We start from the raw sequence: 20,289 nt of genomic DNA, 5'->3' as shown, positions 1-20,289 counted from the left end.
CGCGCCGCGGGCGGCGTTACCCGGACGCGGCCCCCTCTGCCTCTCGGGCTCCCGGCCCTTGTCGGGGACACTCGATTCATCCGATCGATTCAGCGAGACATCGTGGCTTCGGCGAAATGCTAAGTCAAGTACACAGACTCTCTCTCTCTCCCTCTCTCTCACACACACACACGCACACAGACGAGGCAAGCTCGCTCCTCGGCACTCCGGCACTCGGCTTTACCTATTCGTCCTGACCGACCGGGTGTTTGAACCCACCGCCACCGGCCGCTGTTTTCTGCGAGGTTAGTTATCTTCGGTCAGCAGTTCTCAACCTTTCCTGATTCGCGACGCATTATTGGCGGTAAATCGCAACCCCCAGCCAAAATTAGGTTTCCCGGAAGAAAATCCTCCTGGCCCGAGGGAATGCTCTGCGCCTTCGTGAAATGCCCTTTGCCTGACAGATGCCATGCTCCCACGCAACCCCAAGCAAGCCGCTACCCTAGAATATTTTTCGGCAACCCTAAAATGGGGCCTCGACTCCAAGGAGGTTTAGTTATGTTAGGTTCGGTTTGGTTGGGTTAGGCAGCCGATGGAAGCACGCGGCGCTGCTCGCTCACGCCGCCTCGGTATGCAAAGCAGCCTGGTACTGGTGTCCGCCCTTCTGTCAGTTTGTGCGTCCGTCTGTCTGTCCGTCTGTCCGTCCGCCCGTCCCCCCGTCTTTGTTGGCGTGATGCGCTCGGCCGTACAACCTGATAAACGCAGTTCTGGGAACTGGATTTCCCCGCCTGCACCGCTCATTCCGAACAGGGCTTTCGTCTCTCCGTCTCTCTCGCACTCGCTCTCGCCGTAGGGGCCTGTGTGAGGGAGACGGAGCGACGGAGCACACTTCGGAACGAGTCCACTGCACCGCCTGCACCGCCCGCTGGCCGGCTGACGGGCCCAGCGCAGCCAGCGCAGCGCTCGCAGCATCTTCTCTGTTGTCTCCCGAGCGAGCCAATTAGAGAGCCTAGAGGCTGCCGAGCCGAGCCGAGCGGCCCGGCGTGGCTTTTGGGCGGCGCGTCCCTTTGCAAAGTCGAGAGGCTGCGGCCCTGCGGCCCAGCAACTCGCTTGGAATGTACTCGCACTGCGGCCAAGCAATGTGCGCGGTCAAGAGTGTGACGTGCGGATGTGGGGGAGGCGGTTGTTCAAGTGGACGCTCCAGGCCAGGCTCCAGGCCAGGCTCCAGGCCAGGCTCCAGGCCAGGCTCCAGGCCAGGCTCCAGGCCAGGCTCCAGGCTCCGTGCACTCCAGCGGCCCGGCTGGCACCGTGTCGGCCTAACGTATGGGCCCCTAATGAGACAAGGACCCTCACACTGTCGTGCCGTGTCGGCTGGCGAGTCACCGCGGCGATCTCCAAGGACATTGGGGACCCTCAGACCGCAAGCGTCCGCGCCGCGGGATTAACAAGTTGTCAATCGGGATTTGAAATTCGGGTAGAAGGACGCTACGGAGGGGCAGCATCGCCGTGTCGTCATCCGGTGATTATTCCACGGGTGCACTGTAACATTTAAACTGGGTTTCAACTTCGAAAATCGGACATGCACGTGACCTGTGTTGACATGGAAGCCTTCGGCCTCCAGAGGGGACTGTAGAGCGGCGACACAGAATTTCGCTCCTACGTTCCTAAAGGCACGTGCCATAATGCCGATTTGAACCCGGGATGTGACCGTGGCGGGCAATCAGCCAGCCGGCGCTACCAACATAACAGGGCCATATCGGACTGTCCAGCACAGCGGACCAAAGCCCTAAAAGGAGAGACACACAGTCGCCCCGAATTCAGTTCAGCACTACTTTACTCGGACTCGTGACTGAACCTCACTTGGGGTTCTCCACCCCGCTGGCACGGCCGGCCAGTGGGCTGATTCCGAGAGTCGTTTTCGTCGCTTTGTCTCTCTCGCACCTATAGTGGACGTCCCACCAGTTCGAGAGAGACAGAGGTATGGGAACGGCTCTCGGAATCGGTCTGCAAGGCCTTAAGGCACAGCCAAGGCTCGGCCAGGGCATCAGCGCGGCGCAAACGGTGCGCGTACATGCCACTGCCAGTGCAGTGCCAGTGCAGTGCCATGGCAGTGCGGTGCCCGTCCGTTGCCAACCCTTGTTATTGTTCTACTTGCTGTTTGTTGCGTCGCGTCGCCGCTTTGTCGATAAGGCGCCTGAAAACGGCCAAACGGCCAAACGGCGCCAAACGGCCTGCCAACACGATTACGTTACGCAAGGGGCGCGATCGGCGCGATGGGCCGATCGGCGGGGCTGCCACCGCCACGCCGCGCCACGCCGCGCCACGCCGCCGAGGACCGCGAGGCCGCCACTCTTCGTCATCCTTGTCCAGATCCTTATCCACTGCGGGATCCCGCTTGCCGCGGAGATCTCCGAGGATCCTCGGCGGGACTGTCCATTCGCCACCGGCCATCCTTCCGCCTTGCGAGGCACGCCTGGGCACGCCACCACCCGGCGGGGCGGGCAGGGCGCGGTGGGGGACGGCAACGAGACGGCGCGGTTTTATAGCCCGACGCGTTTTTGCAGTGCCACGGATCGACTCGGGATACCACTCACCGATCGATGACAATAGGAGCATTTAGACACACACACACACACACACACAGAGCTTTCATTTTACGGATCGGCGCCTCTCTGTGCCTTTGCTTTAATCGTCACATCCGCTTCACCATGAACCATGTGAGCCTGTGTGAGTGTGAGCGCGTGTTTGTCTCTGAGCGTGTGTATTTGCGCCTGTGCGTGTGTGGGGGGAGGGAGGTGGAGGGGGGCTGGGAGGAGAAAATGAATAAGAGGGCTGATGCGGCGCTCTGCGTCCATTCTAACAAAAGAAGTCAATTTGCCCGTTCCCGCACTACGCGCCACTCCCGCGGCCCCGCGGCCCCGCGGCCACGCCCTCCCCTGTTCCAGCGCTTCCAGTGTTCCTGTGGGGCCGTCATGCCGGCCATGCAACCCTCGCGCACGCCGGCGCACGCACATGGCGGCGTCGTTGCGAGGGAGGCACCCGGAGGCGGTCCGGCAAGCCCCCTCCCCTTCCCCCGGCCGGACCGGTCCTGTTCCGGGAGGCTTTGTCGCCGGAACACGGCGCGTAATGTGACCGGAGGATGTGACCGGATGGAAGAGAGGATAGTTTTCGCTTCCGGTCACTCCGACGCGCTCCATCAAGTCTCCCTGCCGACTCCGCGCGCGCTATCGTAACGCGCGGGTTGGGTTCGAATCCCGGCGGGGCCGGTCGCCGTTTTCGTTGCCGGCGGTGCTGCCGATCCGCGAGCAGGCTGATTCTCTGTCTCTCTCGCACTCGTGGGGCGTCGCGCAGCAGTGCGAGAGAGACAGAGCGGTCCCGGAATGAGCCTGGTGGCGGCGCTGCGGCCCGCGGCGCGGCGTGCGGTGCTGCGGCGTGCCTCGCCGGCGTGCTGCGCGCGGAGCGGCGCGGAGCCCAATTTCCGAAGCCTTTTTCTCGCGGAGGCGGTGGCCGTGGCGGTGCAGGGCTGCAGGCTGCAGGCTGGACTTTCTCTGTCGCACGGCCGCACGGCCGCATGGCGTATGGTAATGGCAGGGCTGCACGTGACGGCCACCTCGCCGCACCGCCATGTTCGGAAGCTGGGCGCCGCCAACACCCTCGGCGGGCAGTCCTCTCGGCCCTGGACGTGCGCGCCGCGCGCCAAGCACTTCCTGTCCGCCGGCGCGGCGGCGGCAGGTTCGAATACCGAAAAAAGTGGATCGGCCTCCGCTTGGCCGCTTGGCCGCTTTGGCCTACATCGAGTGCAACATGCGCGGCATGCCCGCCATGCCGGCCCGGCTGCTTACGTAAATCCCGCGCGGCCGATTTGCCGGGAACGCCCGGCCGTCAAACGCCGCGCCGTGCCGCGCACGCCCCCGCAGCCCCGCGGCGGACCGCGCCCGCCGCGCTGCCTACCGGCCCGGCGCCACGCCGCGGACTCCTCCCTGCTGCCTCCGCCGCACAGTGGGCCAGAAGACCGGGGGAGCCGGCCGAAACTCCGGACGCGTTTTGAGCTCCAGAGACGCTGAATGGGACTCGAACCGAACGTGTGACCCCACAATTGGATTGCTCTCCGAATGAGGAATTCATTGGTGGGATCACACGGTCGGTTCCAGTCCTGTTTAGCGACATGGAGCTGTAAACGCGTCTGGAGTTTTGGCCGCCGCCGCCGGTCTTCTGGCCCACTGTGCGGAGGAGCCCCACACTTCGGTGACCCCGCCGGCCCCAGGGCACCGCCGGCCCAGCAGGCAAACGCTTTGCTGCCCTAAAGGCCGATGGCTGCGCCGCTGGCGGGGGGAGGGGGAGGGGGAGGGGAAGCCAGTGTCGGATGGCCGAGCGAGCCGCCGAGCGAGGAGAAGGTGTTAGAAAGCGGCCTTATGGCTTCCTAATGTGGCGTGTCGCGCGCGTGCCATTGCCGTGACCCCGCGTGTGCCCTGCCGTGCCGTGCCGTGCCGTGCCGTGCCGTGCCGTGCCGGCCGGTCCGGCGTTACGCGTAGCGCGCGGGGAGGCGATGAATAATGCACGCGTGCCAAACTGTGCCAACAAAGTGGGATAAAAAACGAGTCGCTTGAGTGCGGCACTGTGACGAAGCAAGGCGAAGCAAGCCGGCAGCAGTGATTCGCCGACGTCGGTTATGCCGGGTGTGTGAGTGGCGAGTGTGTGTGTGTGTTCGTCGTGTACGTGTCCCTTTCCCCTTTCGTAATGTGGGCTGTTGACTCCCAAGTGACGCATCGATGTATGTGCGGTCTCCACCTCTCTGGGGCGGGGCGTAACCAGTGAGTGAATGTCTGTGTGTGTGTGTGTGCGTGTGTTTGGAGTATGTTCGAAGTGACTGCCTTTTTGCATGCAGACATGCGACCCGCCCATCCTCTGTCATGCGGAGCGCATACGGCCACCCGACGGGCACGTCGGCGACGCGTCGCCGGCAGTCCGCTTCCAGAGGTGGCGGGGGTCGAAGCGGTTTTGATTTCTTTCTTGCTGTCGAGAAGGGGGTGGTTCGTTTCGCCTCGTGCGGTAAAGTGCGATGTGGGCCGCTCGAGGGCACGCTGGCCACGCGGTGGTCGGCGGCAGGCTGGCGGGCAGGCAGGCTGGCGGGCAGGCAGGCAGGCAGGCAGGCAGGCAGGCAGGCAGGCAGGCAGGCAGGCAGGCAGGCAGGCAGGCAGGCAGGCAGGCAGGCAGGCCGCGGTGACGAACGCCGCAATCGCAGCCTCCATCTCCGGCTCTGGAATTGCTCGCATTGGCTTCGAAAATGAAATTACCGGCAGCCTCGACTCGAGCACCCTACTCCTACTGTCCCGTGCCCCGTGGGGCCGCGGGCCTTGAGTGTCCGCGAGCAGGCGGCACGTTTCTGCATTTCGGTTGATAATCGTTTGTTTGAGCTGGGCCAGCGTGGCGGACCGCGAGAGAAGAGAGAGAGACAGACAGACAGACAGACAGACAGACAGACAGACAGACAGACAGACAGACAGACAGACAGACAGACAGACAGAAAAAGAGAGAGGTGTCGAAAACAACAAACTATACCGCACGGCCCCCTGCTTAGCGATTAAGATGCGATCGGGCAAAGTGATACCTCACCGAGTGGGAGAAGGACGGAGCATCACGCGTCGGCCTTTGTGGGGGCAGGCGGGCCGAAAGACAGACAGACAGACAGACAGACAGACAGACAGACAGACAGACATTCAGTTGGACACACGGACAGACAGACACACAGACCGCCTAGAGAACCGATCCGAAAAGCCTTCCTCCCACCCCCACCACCTTCGCCCCAATGGAGTGCAACTCCGCTAACTACTTCTCACCTCTCACCGGCTCGCTCGCACACGTGTGCGAGTGTGAGAACGAGCGCGCCATTATCGATCCTGTTTCGATATATCGATGTATTGCTCGGGGCTGCGCCGCGCCACGCCGCGCAAAATGTGTGGCCTGGCTTTCACGCTGGGAGGGAAATGGGTGCCGCGCCGGCTTGCTCCACCGCCTTGCTGAAGTGCCATTCCATTCCCACTCGGATCTTTATTGGGCAGCCGCGCTGGCGGGCAGGCCTGCGCTGCTCCCGGCTCCTCGGCTTCCTCCGTGGCCGCGGACAGGGTAACCGACACAGGGTAACCGACCGGGCAACCCACAGGGTAACCGACAGGGCGAAGGCAACCAACAGATTAGCCGACCGACGGGGTAACAACCGACGGGGTAACCGACACAGGATAACCGACGCAGGGTACCCGACAGGGAAGCCGACACGGGGTAACGACACAGGGTAACCGACAGAGTAACCGACACGGGGTAACGACACAGGGTAACCGACACAGGGTAACCAACAGGGTAACCGCGCACCGCAATGCACGACGGGACGGCGGCCGGCCAGCGGGCTCCTGGACTCCCCTATTACGCGCCGAGTGGGAGTACGGTCCTCGCACGCATACATGCAGACACTCACACACACACACACTCCCCGGAAATGCCAGGCGCCTGGATGCGGCAGTGCATCTCTCTGCGCGCCGCCGCGCCGCCGCGACGCGGAGGGCCCCCTCGGCCCCCTGCATTGGGGCTGCTTCCGCGTGGCAGTGCCACTGCGGCTGCGGCCACTAGTCGCTTCGTCGCTCTGTCTCTGTCGCACTCGCGGTGCCCTCCGTGCGGGCGGGAGGGAGACAGAGCGACGCACCTGCACCGCTCTCGTGAATCGCTCTGCTGCCACACTGCCGCCGCGACCCGGCACGGGCACGGGACTCCGGCCGGGGCGAGGGCCCCGCGAGGCTCAACCCGGTGCTCACTGCACTGCACTGCGCGCCACGGCGGCGGCGATCCCCGTGCCTATCTGCGTGGGCTGCGTGCCGTGCCCCCGGCCGAGACGCCGGGCCGGGGCCCTTGCCGGGGCCCTTGCCGGGGCCCTTGCCGGGGCCGGCTTGGGGGCCGGGGTGCGCGCCGGTTACGTGGGACAGGTTCCAGAGTTCCAGCAGTTCCAGGCAGCAGCCTAGCCGAGCCCAGCCCGGAAAGCGGATCCGCGGAGCCCCAGTCTGGAATCCGAAAGGCGCGACGCGCGAGCAGTGGTATGGCAGCGGTCGCGGCGGCCGTCGCGAGGCACCGCGAGTAGGCCAGCGGCGCCCTTACACTATGCAAACACACCCAGGGAGGCGAGGACAGGGATGTTGTTCTCTTTTTAGCAGTGGCGCTGGAAGGGCCGCCATAACGCCTCCGCCGTAGATCCACGCCGCTGCTTCCTGCCGCGCCTCGCCCTGCCTCGCCCCGCTCCCACATTACGGATGCACGGGGAGGCCGACGGCGCCGACGCTTCGCGAGGCGTAATGAATTCGTTTCGTACTTTACTCCGGTGGCGGCAGTGGCAGGGCAGGGCCCGCAGTGCCGGCCGGGGAGCAGCAGACGTCATAACCCCGAGCGGGCCGGCGGGGCAGCCCGGCAGTAGCGTGGAGAACGCGGCGCCCGTTGACAGTGTGCTGCCAAAATCGGCACCCATTCACGGCGCCTACCCCCGTTAGTCCGCTTTGGCTCCTTGCAGCAGTTTGGGCGGGAAAAGCTCTGGACTGGTCAAAAGAAATTGCGTGACTTTGTTAAAGGCTTTTTTACCAAATAACCAACATCTTACTTTTCTTCTTTTCCAAATTCACACTCACACGGTTCCACGCAATAACCTCGGGGGCATCGGAGCGACATAAACGCCCCCTTTCTCCGAACCTTTGGCCCAATAAACAGGGACTCACCCCCCCCAAAACCACCCCACCAGGGGCAGGGGCTGCCCCGGGAGGAAAATTGTGACCGGCCCCCACACACGCCTTGTTTTCCCGGGGAAAGGGGGGGGGGGGCGCCGGGGGCCGAGGGTGGCCCCAGGGGCTCCCCGGCTCTTCCCCCCCAACCCGAGCGGCCAGCCCGGCCCGCCCGGGGCGGCACACTGCGGAAAGGAAATTGTTGGGCGCGCCGGCGAGCGCGCCGTGTGGGTCGAGGGAAGCGGCGACCGAGAATCGACGCCAACATTGGGCCGGCAAGGGCCGGCAACGCGCACATTGGTCCAGTAGGCTGCCCGCGTGATGTGGTGGTGGTTTTTGGGTGTGTGACGTGTCCGTTTGGCGTCGTGCCGAGGTGAAGAAACCGAGCGGCCGGTCAAACAGGGCCGGCCCGGCAAGGGCCGGCAGCGCGCAGGGCGGTGCGTTACCTCGTTACCTCACACTCACACCTGCTGTCCTGCCGACGTCGTCGGCGTCATCGTCGTCCTGCGCGCCCCGCGGCCGAGGATGTGGAGCGCCCGACAGGTGGGCAGGCCCGGCACGCAGGTGCGACGGGGGCCTACTGCATGCGGGTGGGCGCCATGGTAGGCGGGCCGCCGCAGTGTGCGACGCGGCGGCCTACCCTGCAGGCGGGCTGGAGCGCCCGACTAGGTAGGCAGGCCCCCCGCGCTCCGGGGCGGTCCCGCGGGCGGGCTGGAGCGCCCGACTAGGTAGGCAGGCCCGCCACGCAGCTGTGCGACGCGGCGGCCTACCCTGCAGGCGGGCTGGAGCGCCCGACTAGGTAGGCAGGCCCGCCACGCAGCTGTGCGACGCGGCGGCCTACCCTGCAGGCGGGCTGGAGCGCCCGACTAGGTAGGCAGGCCCGCCACGCAGCTGTGCGACGCGGCGGCCTACCCTGCAGGCGGGCTGGAGCGCCCGACTAGGTAGGCAGGCCCGCCACGCAGCTGTGCGACGCGGCGGCCTACCCTGCAGGCGGGCTGGAGCGCCCGACTAGGTAGGCAGGCCCGCCACGCAGCTGTGCGACGCGGCGGCCTACCCTGCAGGCGGGCTGGAGCGCCCGACTAGGTAGGCAGGCCCGCCACGCAGCTGTGCGACGCGGCGGCCTACCCTGCAGGCGGGCTGGAGCGCCCGACTAGGTAGGCAGGCCCGCCACGCAGCTGTGCGACGCGGCGGCCTACCCTGCAGGCGGGCTGGAGCGCCCGACTAGGTAGGCAGGCCCGCCACGCAGCTGTGCGACGCGGCGGCCTACCCTGCAGGCGGGCTGGAGCGCCCGACTAGGTAGGCAGGCCCGCCACGCAGCTGTGCGACGCGGCGGCCTACCCTGCAGGCGGGCTGGAGCGCCCGACTAGGTAGGCAGGCCCGCCACGCAGCTGTGCGACGCGGCGGCCTACCCTGCAGGCGGGCTGGAGCGCCCGACTAGGTAGGCAGGCCCGCCACGCAGCTGTGCGACGCGGCGGCCTACCCTGCAGGCGGGCTGGAGCGCCCGACTAGGTAGGCAGGCCCGCCACGCAGCTGTGCGACGCGGCGGCCTACCCTGCAGGCGGGCTGGAGCGCCCGACTAGGTAGGCAGGCCCGCCACGCAGCTGTGCGACGCGGCGGCCTACCCTGCAGGCGGGCTGGAGCGCCCGACTAGGTAGGCAGGCCCGCCACGCAGCTGTGCGACGCGGCTGGCTGCGCCATGTCCATGTTCACTGGCAGGCCGTCGGCAAACCGTCCCGACGTCGCGCACGCTCTCGCCGGCCACTTGTCGGCGTGTTTACGGCCGAGGGAAGGGGACCGCGTCGACGGGCACCGCGCAGCACCGCGCAGCACCGCGATGACGGCCATCATGCTCAGCAACAACGCCGACTTCCGGCACCGGGTCCAACCAGGTCCGCGGGCTTCATGCGAGGTGCTTAAGGCGAACCGGGCGGGGAGGGCGGCCGTCTGGCAGAGGTACCTGGTGCCTGAGACGAGTGTGGGAGTGAGTGTGAGTGTGACTCTGTATGTGTGTGTGTGTGTGTGTGTGTGTATGTGTGTACATGCATATTCGCGGCTTTTACTGCTCGAGCGCCGGGGAGACTTAGACGCTTGGACGCACAGGAACAACACGGCAAACCGCTGCCGCCGCCTCTCGCGCGCCGGTTCCTATTACAGTCGTACTCACACCCGCCCACTCTCTCACTCACACACACACTCACACAGTCACACACATTAATTTGCATGGCCCTTAATTGGTGTGGCCAGCATGACACACACGGACGCGGTGGGCGGTGCCGTGCCCTGCATTTTGCACCTCCCCCCCCCCCCCAATCCACTCCCTGCTGGTTCCCCTGCCGAAATATCCGTCTGCATTCTCCGACACACTCTCACACACACACAACACACACACACACACACACACACACAGAGGCAAGGCGTGCACTCACGGGAGGAGAATGGAAAGACGTGATCCGAATTAACCCGCCACTCCCGCCTCCTGCCGCCCTCAAGGGTCGACTCGGCACTGTTATCTTTCACAATTCAAGGCAGCGACGTTAGAACGTCCACACGCCTGTCTGTCTGTCTGTCTGTCTGTCTGTCTGTCTGTCTGTCTGTCTGTCTGTCTGTCTGTCTGTCTGTCTGTCTGTCCGTCTGTCCGGCTGGTGCACGCTGGACCGGATGGCCGGGGGCTGCCCTGGTGTTCTGCCACTCTCCTGCGCGCCAACTTTATTGTTGTAGATAAAACAGATGAAAGGCGAAAAACGAAATGTGCAGCCCGCACGGCGCGCGCGGCCCCTCGCTAGATAAGGTTGGGTCGGGCCTCTCGGCTCGTTTTGCATACTTTGGGCTGCGCCCGGCGTTGGCGTCGGCCGTGTCGGCGGCGTTCCGCATTGGCCGGCGATATGATCGCGTGTATTAGAAAGCGGCCCGGAGATTAATGCTCGTCAGGGACTCGGGGCATGAAATGTGACGTGCACCTGTCTGCTGCCCCCATGGCCTGGCCGCCGCAACGCGCCGCAACGCGCACCGCCGGCACGGCACCGCGGCACCGCCTACGCCAGTGTGCCGGCCGGGCCAAGCCGGCCAGGCCGGCCCTGACATATCGCCCGGGTAGAAAGTCACCGCACTCCGCCAGCACCGCCAGCACCGCCGGCGTGCCCACGAAGGCCGAGAGCGCGGTGGACGCGCCGCCGGCCGGCAGGTCGAAAGCCCGGCCGCCGCGAGGCGCCGCGAGGGCGAAGGGAAGGGCGCTGCGCCGTGCCGCGCCGTGCCGCGCGCTGCTACAACATTGTTGTGCTTTTTGTTTCAGGAAGCCTGGCGGGCCGCGGCTTGGCGCCGCCGGGGCCGCCGCCGGAGGGTGGGGCCTGCAAAGGTGAGGCATCACGGCGCGGCGGTGGTTCCAAACGTCTCCTCCTCCTCCTCCTCCTCCTCCTCCTCCGCGTCGCCCTTGACAAAGGGCCGGGCGGCCGGGACACAAAAGGCGCCAGAGCCAGACAATGTCCCTTTCGCTGTCGCCGATCGCGTCCTTTCTTTTCGACTGCCGCGTCGCCGCGTCGCCGCGTCGATCGCCGGTCCTGAGAAAGGGAAGGGAAATATTAGCGCGCGGCTTCGGCGCCGCGTCCGCCGCGTCCGCCGCGCCGGCAAAGGTCATCGAGGCCCTTTTTGAGGTTGGCCGCGACGCGCACCGAGCCGCGCCGCGCCGCGCCGAGCGCCGCCGACGTGACTGACACGCGGGGCTCCTCACCGCGAAGGCGGCGTCGCGCCGTCTCTCTCGCACCCGCGCGCAGCGCCCCGCCGCCCCGCGAGTGCGAGAGAGACGAAACGCTGCGCGGAATCAGTCTGCAGCAAAAGGCAGCAAAGGGCGGAGGGGAGGGGGATTTTTCATTACCGCCACCGCTAAAGAACGAGACGTGTGAGGAGGCGGCCGCGGGGCGGGGCGGGGCGGGGCGGCGGAGGGAAATTTCCCCTGCCATACGTGGCGCGGGACGATCAAGCTGGCCCTTCGCGAAAGGCATCGAGTGTAATAAGGTGCCTCTTTTCATCTTACTCTGCCAAGGCAGTCGCCCGGCCCGATTTCAGTTTGTGTTTCTGCACGCGTGTTGTCTTTCTGTCTCTCTCTTTGTTTGCGAAAGAATGCGCGGCGATTGTTCGAGCCGGAAGTGCTCGTTTCCCAACGGATGATCAAGGAGCCGATGACCCACCGGGCGGGCGGTAATCACAGGGACACGTAGACGGCCAGGGACCCCGCGGGGCTGCAGGCCATCGCGCCCCAGCCACCCACGCGCACGCACACACACGCACACACACGCACACACGCACGCACACGCAGAGATCCGCAGGTTCCGCTGCATGTGACCGCATCCAAGCAGCCATAATCGCTGTCATAACACTAGGAGGCAGGCCGGGCAGGCCGGGCAGGCCCACACGATCCGGGCGAGCGCGCGGTGTCCGCCGCGGCGTCGCGCAGTGTCACACCCTCGGTGAGCCGTCCGCCCGCGTCGCCCGCGTCCTCCCCGTCCGTAGTATTATCCGAGCAAGCCTAATTAAATCACAGGCTACAGCACTGTGACTGTCCGCGCGCCGCCGCGGTCGGCAACGCATTGCTATGCAAACCACAAGTAGGCCGCCCCGCCCCGCCCCGCCCAAACTAACCAGCCGCCACCCCGCCCACGCGCGGCGCGTTGCGTCACGATAATCGGAACAAGCCGGGTGCAGCGGCAGGACCTGGCAGGACGCGGCTGGACGAGGCTGGACGAGGCTGGACGTGGCCGGGTATCCCATTTCGGTTTCAACACGTTCGTCACGACGCGATACGTGCGGGGTGCCGCACAGTGGGCCAGAAGACCGGTGACCGGTGGTGGCGGTCGAAATCCCGGACGCGTTTTGAGCTCCAGAGCCGCAAAACAGGACTCGAACCGAGCGTGCCCAGTAGATTCCTCGTTCGGAGAGCAATCCATAGGTGGGGTCACGATCGGTTCGAGTCACATTTAGCGACTCTGACGCTCAAAGAACGCGTTTGGGATTTTGACCGCCTCCACGCTGTTTTGCAGTGTCAGTCCCCCATCCCCTTTCCCCGTATGAACCATGCTGTCCCTTCCTCAATCGCAGCCCTCAAGAGAGAGAGCCTTCAAATTTAATGAAACTTCCTCAATCTTCACATTTTGGCCGCGCCGCGCTGCACGCAAGTTGCCAAGCCATCGTCATGGTCTAGTCATAGAGGCGAAAACCAGCAAAATCAGAACAATTTGTGTCGTCTGCTTGCGTTTATCTAAGCTTTTGTTTCAAGCTTGTCGTTTTTCTTTCTTTCCCTTCCTCCGGCTCCGCGACGAACTGTTTGTGGCCGAGGGGCTTAAAGGACGACACAGCCCGGCGCTCCATTGTCTGCGTCCGGCCGATGTAGAGGCCAGTGCCGCCAGCGCCGCCTGGGCCTGCACGGTCTGGACCAGGACGCCGTGCCGGCCGTGCCGTGCCGTGCCGTGCCGTGCCGTGCCGTGCTGACCAGAGTCAAGGGCGGGCGGCGCAGTCAAGCGCCGTACCGAGACCGAGCATTCATGTCGCACACTGGAAACAACGAACACAATCGACATCGCCACCAAAATGATTCATCAGCTTTTCAATAGAATAATCCGACAATGAAGTTTTCGGCCACGAGCGCCGCCGCTCTGCCCTTCCCGCCGTGGTCTATTACGCGTTCAGCACGGGCATTGTTGCGTCGCCAGCTTTATTTGAAAGGGAGAAACGTGACGGCGAGTGTGTGAGTGTGTGTGTGTGAGTGTGTGACGTGAGAGGTCCTCGCTCTCTGTGCGGGGCAGCGACAGTAGTTATTACGCGAATTTCGCTGCACGCGGTGCGACGCGGTGCGCGAGGCGGCGCGCCGTTCCGCGCCGAGCCGCGTCCAATCCGACTCATCTTCCTCGAGATGACACGCACAGGCCGGGCAAGGCGCGGCAAGGCGCGGCAAGGCGCGGCAAGGCGCGGCAAGGCGCGGCAAGGCGCGGCAAGGCGCGGCAAGGCGCGGCAAGGCGCGGCAAGGCGCGGCAAGGCGCGGCAAGGCGCGGCAAGGCGCGGCAAGGCGCGGCAAGGCGCGGCAAGGCGCGGCAAGGCGCGGCAAGGCGCGGCAAGGCGCGGCAAGGCGCGGCAAGGCGCGGCAAGGCGCGGCAAGGCGCGGCAAGGCGCGGCAAGGCGCGGCAAGGCGCGGCAAGGCGCGGCAAGGCGCGGCAAGGCGGGGCAAGGCGCGGCAAGGCGCGGCAAGGCGCGGTAAGGCGCGGCAAGGCGCGGCAAGGCGCTCGCCCTTCCCTCTTTACTGCTTCGTGCTCGCTGCGCATTTTTCCTTTTTCCCACTCGTTTTTTCTCGCCGTCTTCTTTTCCTTACTTCTCCCCCGCCGCGGCCCGCCGTGCCGTGCCATGCCGTGCCGTGCCATTGCGCGGCATGCAGATCGAAAGCCCCTAATGGCAGTAATGACGCTTCGCTCTGCTCCGCGCTCCGCTCCGCGTGACGCGACAACTTTTCCGAATCCGCCGTCTTTGTTTTGCCTCCTCCCGGCGTCCTTTGTCCATTTCTGGTGTAGTGCTCCGCTGAATATGTCAGCTATTTTTTCTGTCCGCCTCTTGTCCTATCCCATGGCGCTCTCCTCCGTCCCGGAATCAACAGCCCAGCAGACTGATTCCGAGAGGCGTACGCGCCGCTCTGTCTCTCTCGCACCTGTACGGGGCGCCCCGTGAGAGGGACTCTGTCTGCGGTCTTTGGGAGTGCTGACTGGGCCCGGCTGGAGGACCGCCAAGGAAGTCCTTCCGGCTGCCTGGCACTGGCTGGCTGCGCGCTGCGCCTTACGCAAGGACATGAAGTGCATTGCGACCGATTGGCGTTGCCGTCGGCCACGTCGGCCACGTCGGCCACGTCCGCGCTCCGAAAGTAAAGGGACGCCGTTCGTTCAGTCCGCTCAGCCCGCTCAGCCCGCTCAGCCCGCTCAGCCCGCTCTCCGATCGGATCGCGTTCCAAAAAGTCACGCTGCTTGTGTGGTGGCGTGCCGCGCCGTGCCGCGCCGTGCCGCGCCGTTTTGGCCAGGGCGGCGCACGCTCTCGGCCGCCGCAGCCCAGAAGGCCCAGCCCAGCGCAGGGCAGGGCCACTCTTGTGCAACCGCCACAATAGTGGCTCGCGGCTAAGCCTTTCCCATTCCGTTCAGATTAATTTTCGGAAATTTGGCCGCGGTAGTCGCAGTATGGTTATGAGTGCGTGGTGCAAGAAAGGGTTAGAAATTGAAAAGTGAATCAATGGGTGGAGGATTCGGGGTAAAAAAATACTGCAAAAAAATGCTGAAAAAGCCGCACAAAATTCTGAAAAAAAAAAACAGGCAGAAAAAAATAAGCATAAAATTTGAAAAGTGTCCCAAAAGTCAAAGTTGTTGTTTCCCTGAGGTGTGAGTGTCGTTCCACGGCACACACCGTGACGCAACCGTGAGGGAGACCCACGGTCTCCGCGGTGCGAGTGATTTTTCTGGTGGAGCTGCAGTCGCGTGGAAGCGGCGGCGGCTCGGCTGGGGCCTTTTGAGTGATTTCGCTTGGCGTTCGCCCGGCTGCCCGCTGCGCTGGCCGCCTGGCGCGGCCGGGCCTGACGACGACCACGTCGTGGGCGCTGGCCGCGCTGGCCGCGCTGGCACGACGGGACCGGCCTGGACCTGAAGGAGGCCCCAAATTTGTAGCACACGGTTTAGGCCTTTGGCAGCCTCTGGCAGCCTTTGGGGTGGTCGGGCCACTGCCGGGCCACTGCCGGGCCGGCAGGTCTGCTCGCCACGCGGAGCCCAGCCGAGCAAAGCCAGTTTCGGACTTGGGGCGTCCTGCCCGGCCGTGCCATAACAAGGTGGCTAATGCCGACCCATTAGGGTCGCCGTGGGTCGCCGCCACTTCCGCGGAAATTTGTCATCCCGGTTTAGTGCGCGATCCGGCGGCCCGATTCGTCGCTCTGTCCCTCTCGCACGCACGGGCCGTGCCGTGCGTGCGAGAGGGACAGAGCGGGCATAGAGCGACACGAAAGCGCCGTTCGGATGACTCCGCCGGTGCGGTGTCGGCCGGCCCACGCGATAGATAGCCCTCACCCACTCGGCACGCACGCCGTTTGCCTGCACTGTAGGGGCGGCGGTGAAAGGTGCGACACGGCGCCTCGCCCTCTCCCCGTGGGGCGGCACAGCCAAGGCCCTGCAAGGCCCGCCGCTCCGCACTGCGAGGAAACGCGACAGCGACCGCCGAGCCGGACAGGTTACCTGTAGCCTGATTCCCAGACTCGTTCGTCGCTGTGTCCCTCTCTGTACGGCACGCCCCATGAGTGCGAGAGAGACCGAACGACGAGGCTGACTCTCGGAGTCGGTGCGGAGCTGGTTCGGGGAGTCCGAAACCTCAAAGGCGCTGGCCGGCTGGCCGGTCCTTGCGCAGCGCACCGCGCGCCACCGCAGCACATGTAGGCCGTGCGGTGCGTGTGCCCGCTCCGCTTGCCGCCGCGAAGGGCCCGCATGGTCCCGAACTCGCTCCGTCTCTCTCGCACGCGCGCGACGGTACGACCTCCCCCTGACGAGTGCGAGAGAGGCAGCGCGACGGCGTGTCCGTAATCCGCCTGCAGGCTCGCTGCTCGCTGCTCGGTCCGGAGGCAAAGGCGGCAAGATTTATACCCGGCGCGCACCGCCCTCCTTAGACGCGGTTTGATTGCGGCGTGAAGAGGCGCGAAGCGCGAATGTCGCGGCAGGCTCGGGCAGGCTCCGCACGCCGCGCTCGGCTGGGACGCACACTGATTCCCAGAGGCGTTTTCGACGGCCGGCTTTGCACTCATGGGACGTCCCGTGTTGGCGCGAGCGAGACGGAGCGACGAACACGACTCTCAGTGTGCTGGCGGGCTGCGGAGACGACGACGCGGACGACGCGCGGGTCGCGGCCGTACGTCATCTCGCTGCGTTTGGAGAGCGGGCCGCGCTGGGGCTGTGCTGGGACGCAGGGCCGGCAGGGCCTTCCGTTAGATCCAAACACCTGTCACTCCGACTGCAACGCCGCAACGGCACGAGGCAGTCCGTTACACACACAGACTCGGACACACTCACACACACGCACGCGCGGACAAAGGAGAGCACTAGCAGTGCACTAGCAGTGACTCGGCTGGACCGCAGGGCGGCGGGGCCGGCCGGCTATCCACATCGGGGTTAAGTTGGCGGCGCTCTCCGGGGAGGAGAAGGAGGGAGGGCTTCCGGTGTGCCAAGAAAAGGCTGCCGCATCAAGCAGCGCGCTCCTTGCTGAGGCGTTATATCGACCGGCTTTTACTGCTTCCCCGACCTTGGTTGGGCAGGGTGCGGCGCGCGTGCGTGCGTGTGTGCTGTGCAGGCTGTCAGGGTAGGGCCGGCAGGCCGGCTGGCCGGCAGGGCGGTGGTTGCTTGTTCCCACGGGACTCGCTGGCCACCGTCCAAGGTATGTCGGCGCCTCGCGCTTCGCGGCAGGGCGGCGTGGCGGCAGAACGGCGTATCCGAGTGTGAAACGCACTCGAGTTGCGGCGCGCGCCGCCAGAAAGCGCCGCCAGAACGCGCCACCCGGGTGCCGCTCCGGGGGTCGCACCTCTCCTCCTCGGTGGGCGAGGCTGCGCACAGTGGGCCAGACGACCGGCGCCGGCGGCCTAAACTCTAGATGCGATTTGAACTATAGAGTCGCTCAACAAGACTCGAACCGAACGTGTTACCCTGCCAATGCATTCCCTGTCCAGAGAGCAATCCATTGGTGGGGTCACTCTTTCGGTTCGAGTCCCAATTAAGCGACTCTGGAGCCCAAAACGCGTCCGGGCCCGGTCTTCTGGCGCAGTGTGCAGCGTGGACACGGCAATCATTCCTCATGAACTAGTCCTGCGTTCGATTCCGCGGATCGGTACCCCGACCCGTGAAAAGTTGACGTTGTTGGAACGCGTCTTTTAATGACGAAATCCCAAGAATCAATCCCTTCCCGACGATAGTATTTTCGTGCCGGTCCGACCCGACCGTGGGAATCGCTAGCGACGATAAGAGCAAGTCGCTGAGTCAGCGCACGGCGACGAGGCCGCGCTCTCGGCGGACGGCACGGCACGGCACGGCACGGCACGGCACCGCGGCATCCCCATCGCGGCTTCCGAGTCCGGCTCGGCGGGAACGGCTTCCCTGAATTTCAGCTTGTTTATGGGGCATTGGGTGCGGGCGCGTCACCCGTTGCCACCCAATGGGCACTCACTCACTCACTCACTCACTCACTCACTCACTCACTCACTCACTCACTCACTCACTCACTCACTCACTCACTCACTCACTCACTCACTCACTCACTCACTCACTCCTAAACGTGGAAGGATGGGTCCATTTCGCTGCACGGAAAGCGCGCAATACATCCCATGCATGGCGATTCTGCTCGTTGTGACACATTGCCTGTAATCTTTCCGAGGCGTGAAAGTTGTCGCCCTGGCGCCGCCCGTGCTCCTTCTACTCTGAAATAAAAGCTGAAATACTCGTCTTGTCGGTTAGGGCGTCCGCCAGTACACTGATTCCGAGAGTCGTCTTCGTCGCTCTGTCTCTCTCGCACTCACGGGGCGTTCCGTTTAGGTGCGAGAGAGACAGAGCGACGAAGACGGCCCTCGGTGTGCAGGGCGTCCGCGACGGTGCCGACGGTGCCGAGCACCTCCACGCAACAACAACAAAACGAGCCCTTTTACGGCCGCCCCGTCCTGCAGGACGTTTCCTCAGACGTTTCCATCAGCACTTTATCTGGGATAGCGCCCCGCCCCGCCCCGCCCCGCCCCGGGCTGCCCGCCGACCAATTTGCAGCCGTGTGCGGTCCCCACGGCTCCCTGCAGCAGAGAGAGGCTCACTTCCGAACAGTATGCTTTTCGTCGCTGTCTCTGTCGCACTCGTTGGGCGTCCCGCGGTGCGAGAGAGACAGCGACGCGGTCCGGAATGAGTCTCCGGTTCCCGCGGCGGGTCGGCGAGGGTCCCCGCGGGTCGGCGAGGGTCCCCGCGGGTCGGCGAGGGTCGGCGAGGGTCCCCGCGGGTCGGCCGCGGTCATAAGGGATCCCCGGGCGGCCGCGCCATGCCGCGCCATGCCTCGCCATGCCGCTCACGGGATTGGGATGTTGCCACCGCGTTGTCGCGCCTCGGCCGGCCGATGCCGGAGGGTCGCTTGGTCGCTCTGTCTCTCTCGCACCGCGGTCCGCCCAGCGATTCGACCGCCGAGTGGGACGGAGACGGCGACCAAACGGTCTCTCGGCGTCGCCCGGCCGTCCGGCCGGCACGGACCGCCGCGACACATCCACTCGGCCGCCGCGCCGCCACGGCCGTACCTGGCCGTCGTCGCCGCCCTCCGCGGCCTCGGCGCCGCAGATACGCGTCTCTGCCGCGGCCGGAGCGCGAGGAATGTTAAGTAGGGCCTTAAGCGTCGCCGCGTCGCCGCGTCGCCCGGTGGTCACCGGGAGGTGGTCCTCAGCCTCCTCGCCCCAAGCCCGAAACGGCTATAAAGTTGTAAAGTCGACGTTTTGTCACATCGGCCGGGCGACGGACAGCCGGGCCGACGGGTGGACGACGACGACGACGACGTGGGGCGAGGAGCCGAAAAGATGACAAAAGAGATTCGAGCCGAGAATGCCTGGGGCCTTGGTCGTTGCACGGGCGCATCAACCCGATCGGCTTTCCTGCAGACCGATTCCGAGAGTCCTTTTCATCGCGCTGTCTCTCTCGCACTCATGGGGCGTTCCGTGCAGGCGCGAGAGAGACAGAGCGACGAAAACGACTCTCGGAATCAGTCCGCTGGACGCCATGTCGGGCTGGGGCTGAGCCCGGCAGGCCGGCAGGCCCTGGCAGAGCCAATGGGGCCGTCGGCCGGTTCACGGACAGTCGGGACGGGATGGACGGGACGGTCTCGCTCGGGGCGTTCTCGGCGTGCCCGTCGTTCGCGTCCACGGGGCAGCCGGCAGTGCTGGCGGCCTGCTGCATGCTGCTGCACCGATGGCGAGCCGCGCTCAAAATAAAACGCCAATATGATTCGAACCGCGCGCGCTTTTCGCTACAGTTTCATATCGCGCAACACCGCGCCGTGTGTGTGTGTGTGTGTGTGCGCGCTAGTGCAGAATGCCCTGCGGGCCCTCTTCGGTGCAAGCCTGCCTGCCTGCACGCCCTGCACGCCCCCTCCACAATCTTCCTCTTTTTTCCACCATTCCATTTTGCCGTCGGAAAGAGAACCACGCAGCTCGCCGGCGAGCGAGAGACGCGGAGGGCTGGAGAGCTCAGAGCGGGAGCGAGCGAGAGGGAAGGACCGCACTGTCCGCAGGGTGGATCGAGGACCTGACCCCGGAGATAAAACACTGAGTGGCAGCGGCTCGGCCGGCCCGCCTGCCTGCCAGCTCGTCTGTCCGTCCGGCCGGCCGGCCGTTAGCCTGGCCGAAGGTAGGCAACGTCAAAAATGAAAAGAGTGTGCCAGGATTTGAAGTGGATGGCACGCGGTGAAATCCGGCTGGGTGTGCCACACGAGCACCGCGCCTCTGAGACGCTGAGTGGCGGAAAGCAGCAAGGACCCCGGAGACAAGGTCGCATGTTTGAAA

General features: G+C 65.2%; 1 protein-coding gene across 3 annotated transcripts in view; it reads left to right on the top strand.

Annotated features, from left to right (window-relative positions):
- Window positions 1-20,289, top strand: part of LOC117641412 (protein MLP1 homolog) — a 59,766-nt gene that overhangs the window by 7,632 nt on the left and 31,845 nt on the right. Inside the window, exon 6 of one of the 3 annotated variants that reach the window (XM_034378703.1) lies at window positions 11,020-11,082. The exons of the other annotated variants lie outside the window; for them this stretch is intronic. Within the exon in view, the coding sequence (XP_034234594.1) occupies window positions 11,020-11,082 (63 nt within the window). The remainder of the gene's footprint in view (window positions 1-11,019; window positions 11,083-20,289) is intronic. 3 annotated transcript variants of the gene reach the window in all.

Source organism: Thrips palmi, unplaced genomic scaffold (genome assembly GCF_012932325.1).
Source record: "Thrips palmi isolate BJ-2018 unplaced genomic scaffold, TpBJ-2018v1 HiC_scaffold_15, whole genome shotgun sequence".
Taxonomy (NCBI): Eukaryota; Metazoa; Arthropoda; class Insecta; order Thysanoptera; family Thripidae; genus Thrips; species Thrips palmi.
This window is presented reverse-complemented; position numbering and strand designations above follow the sequence as displayed.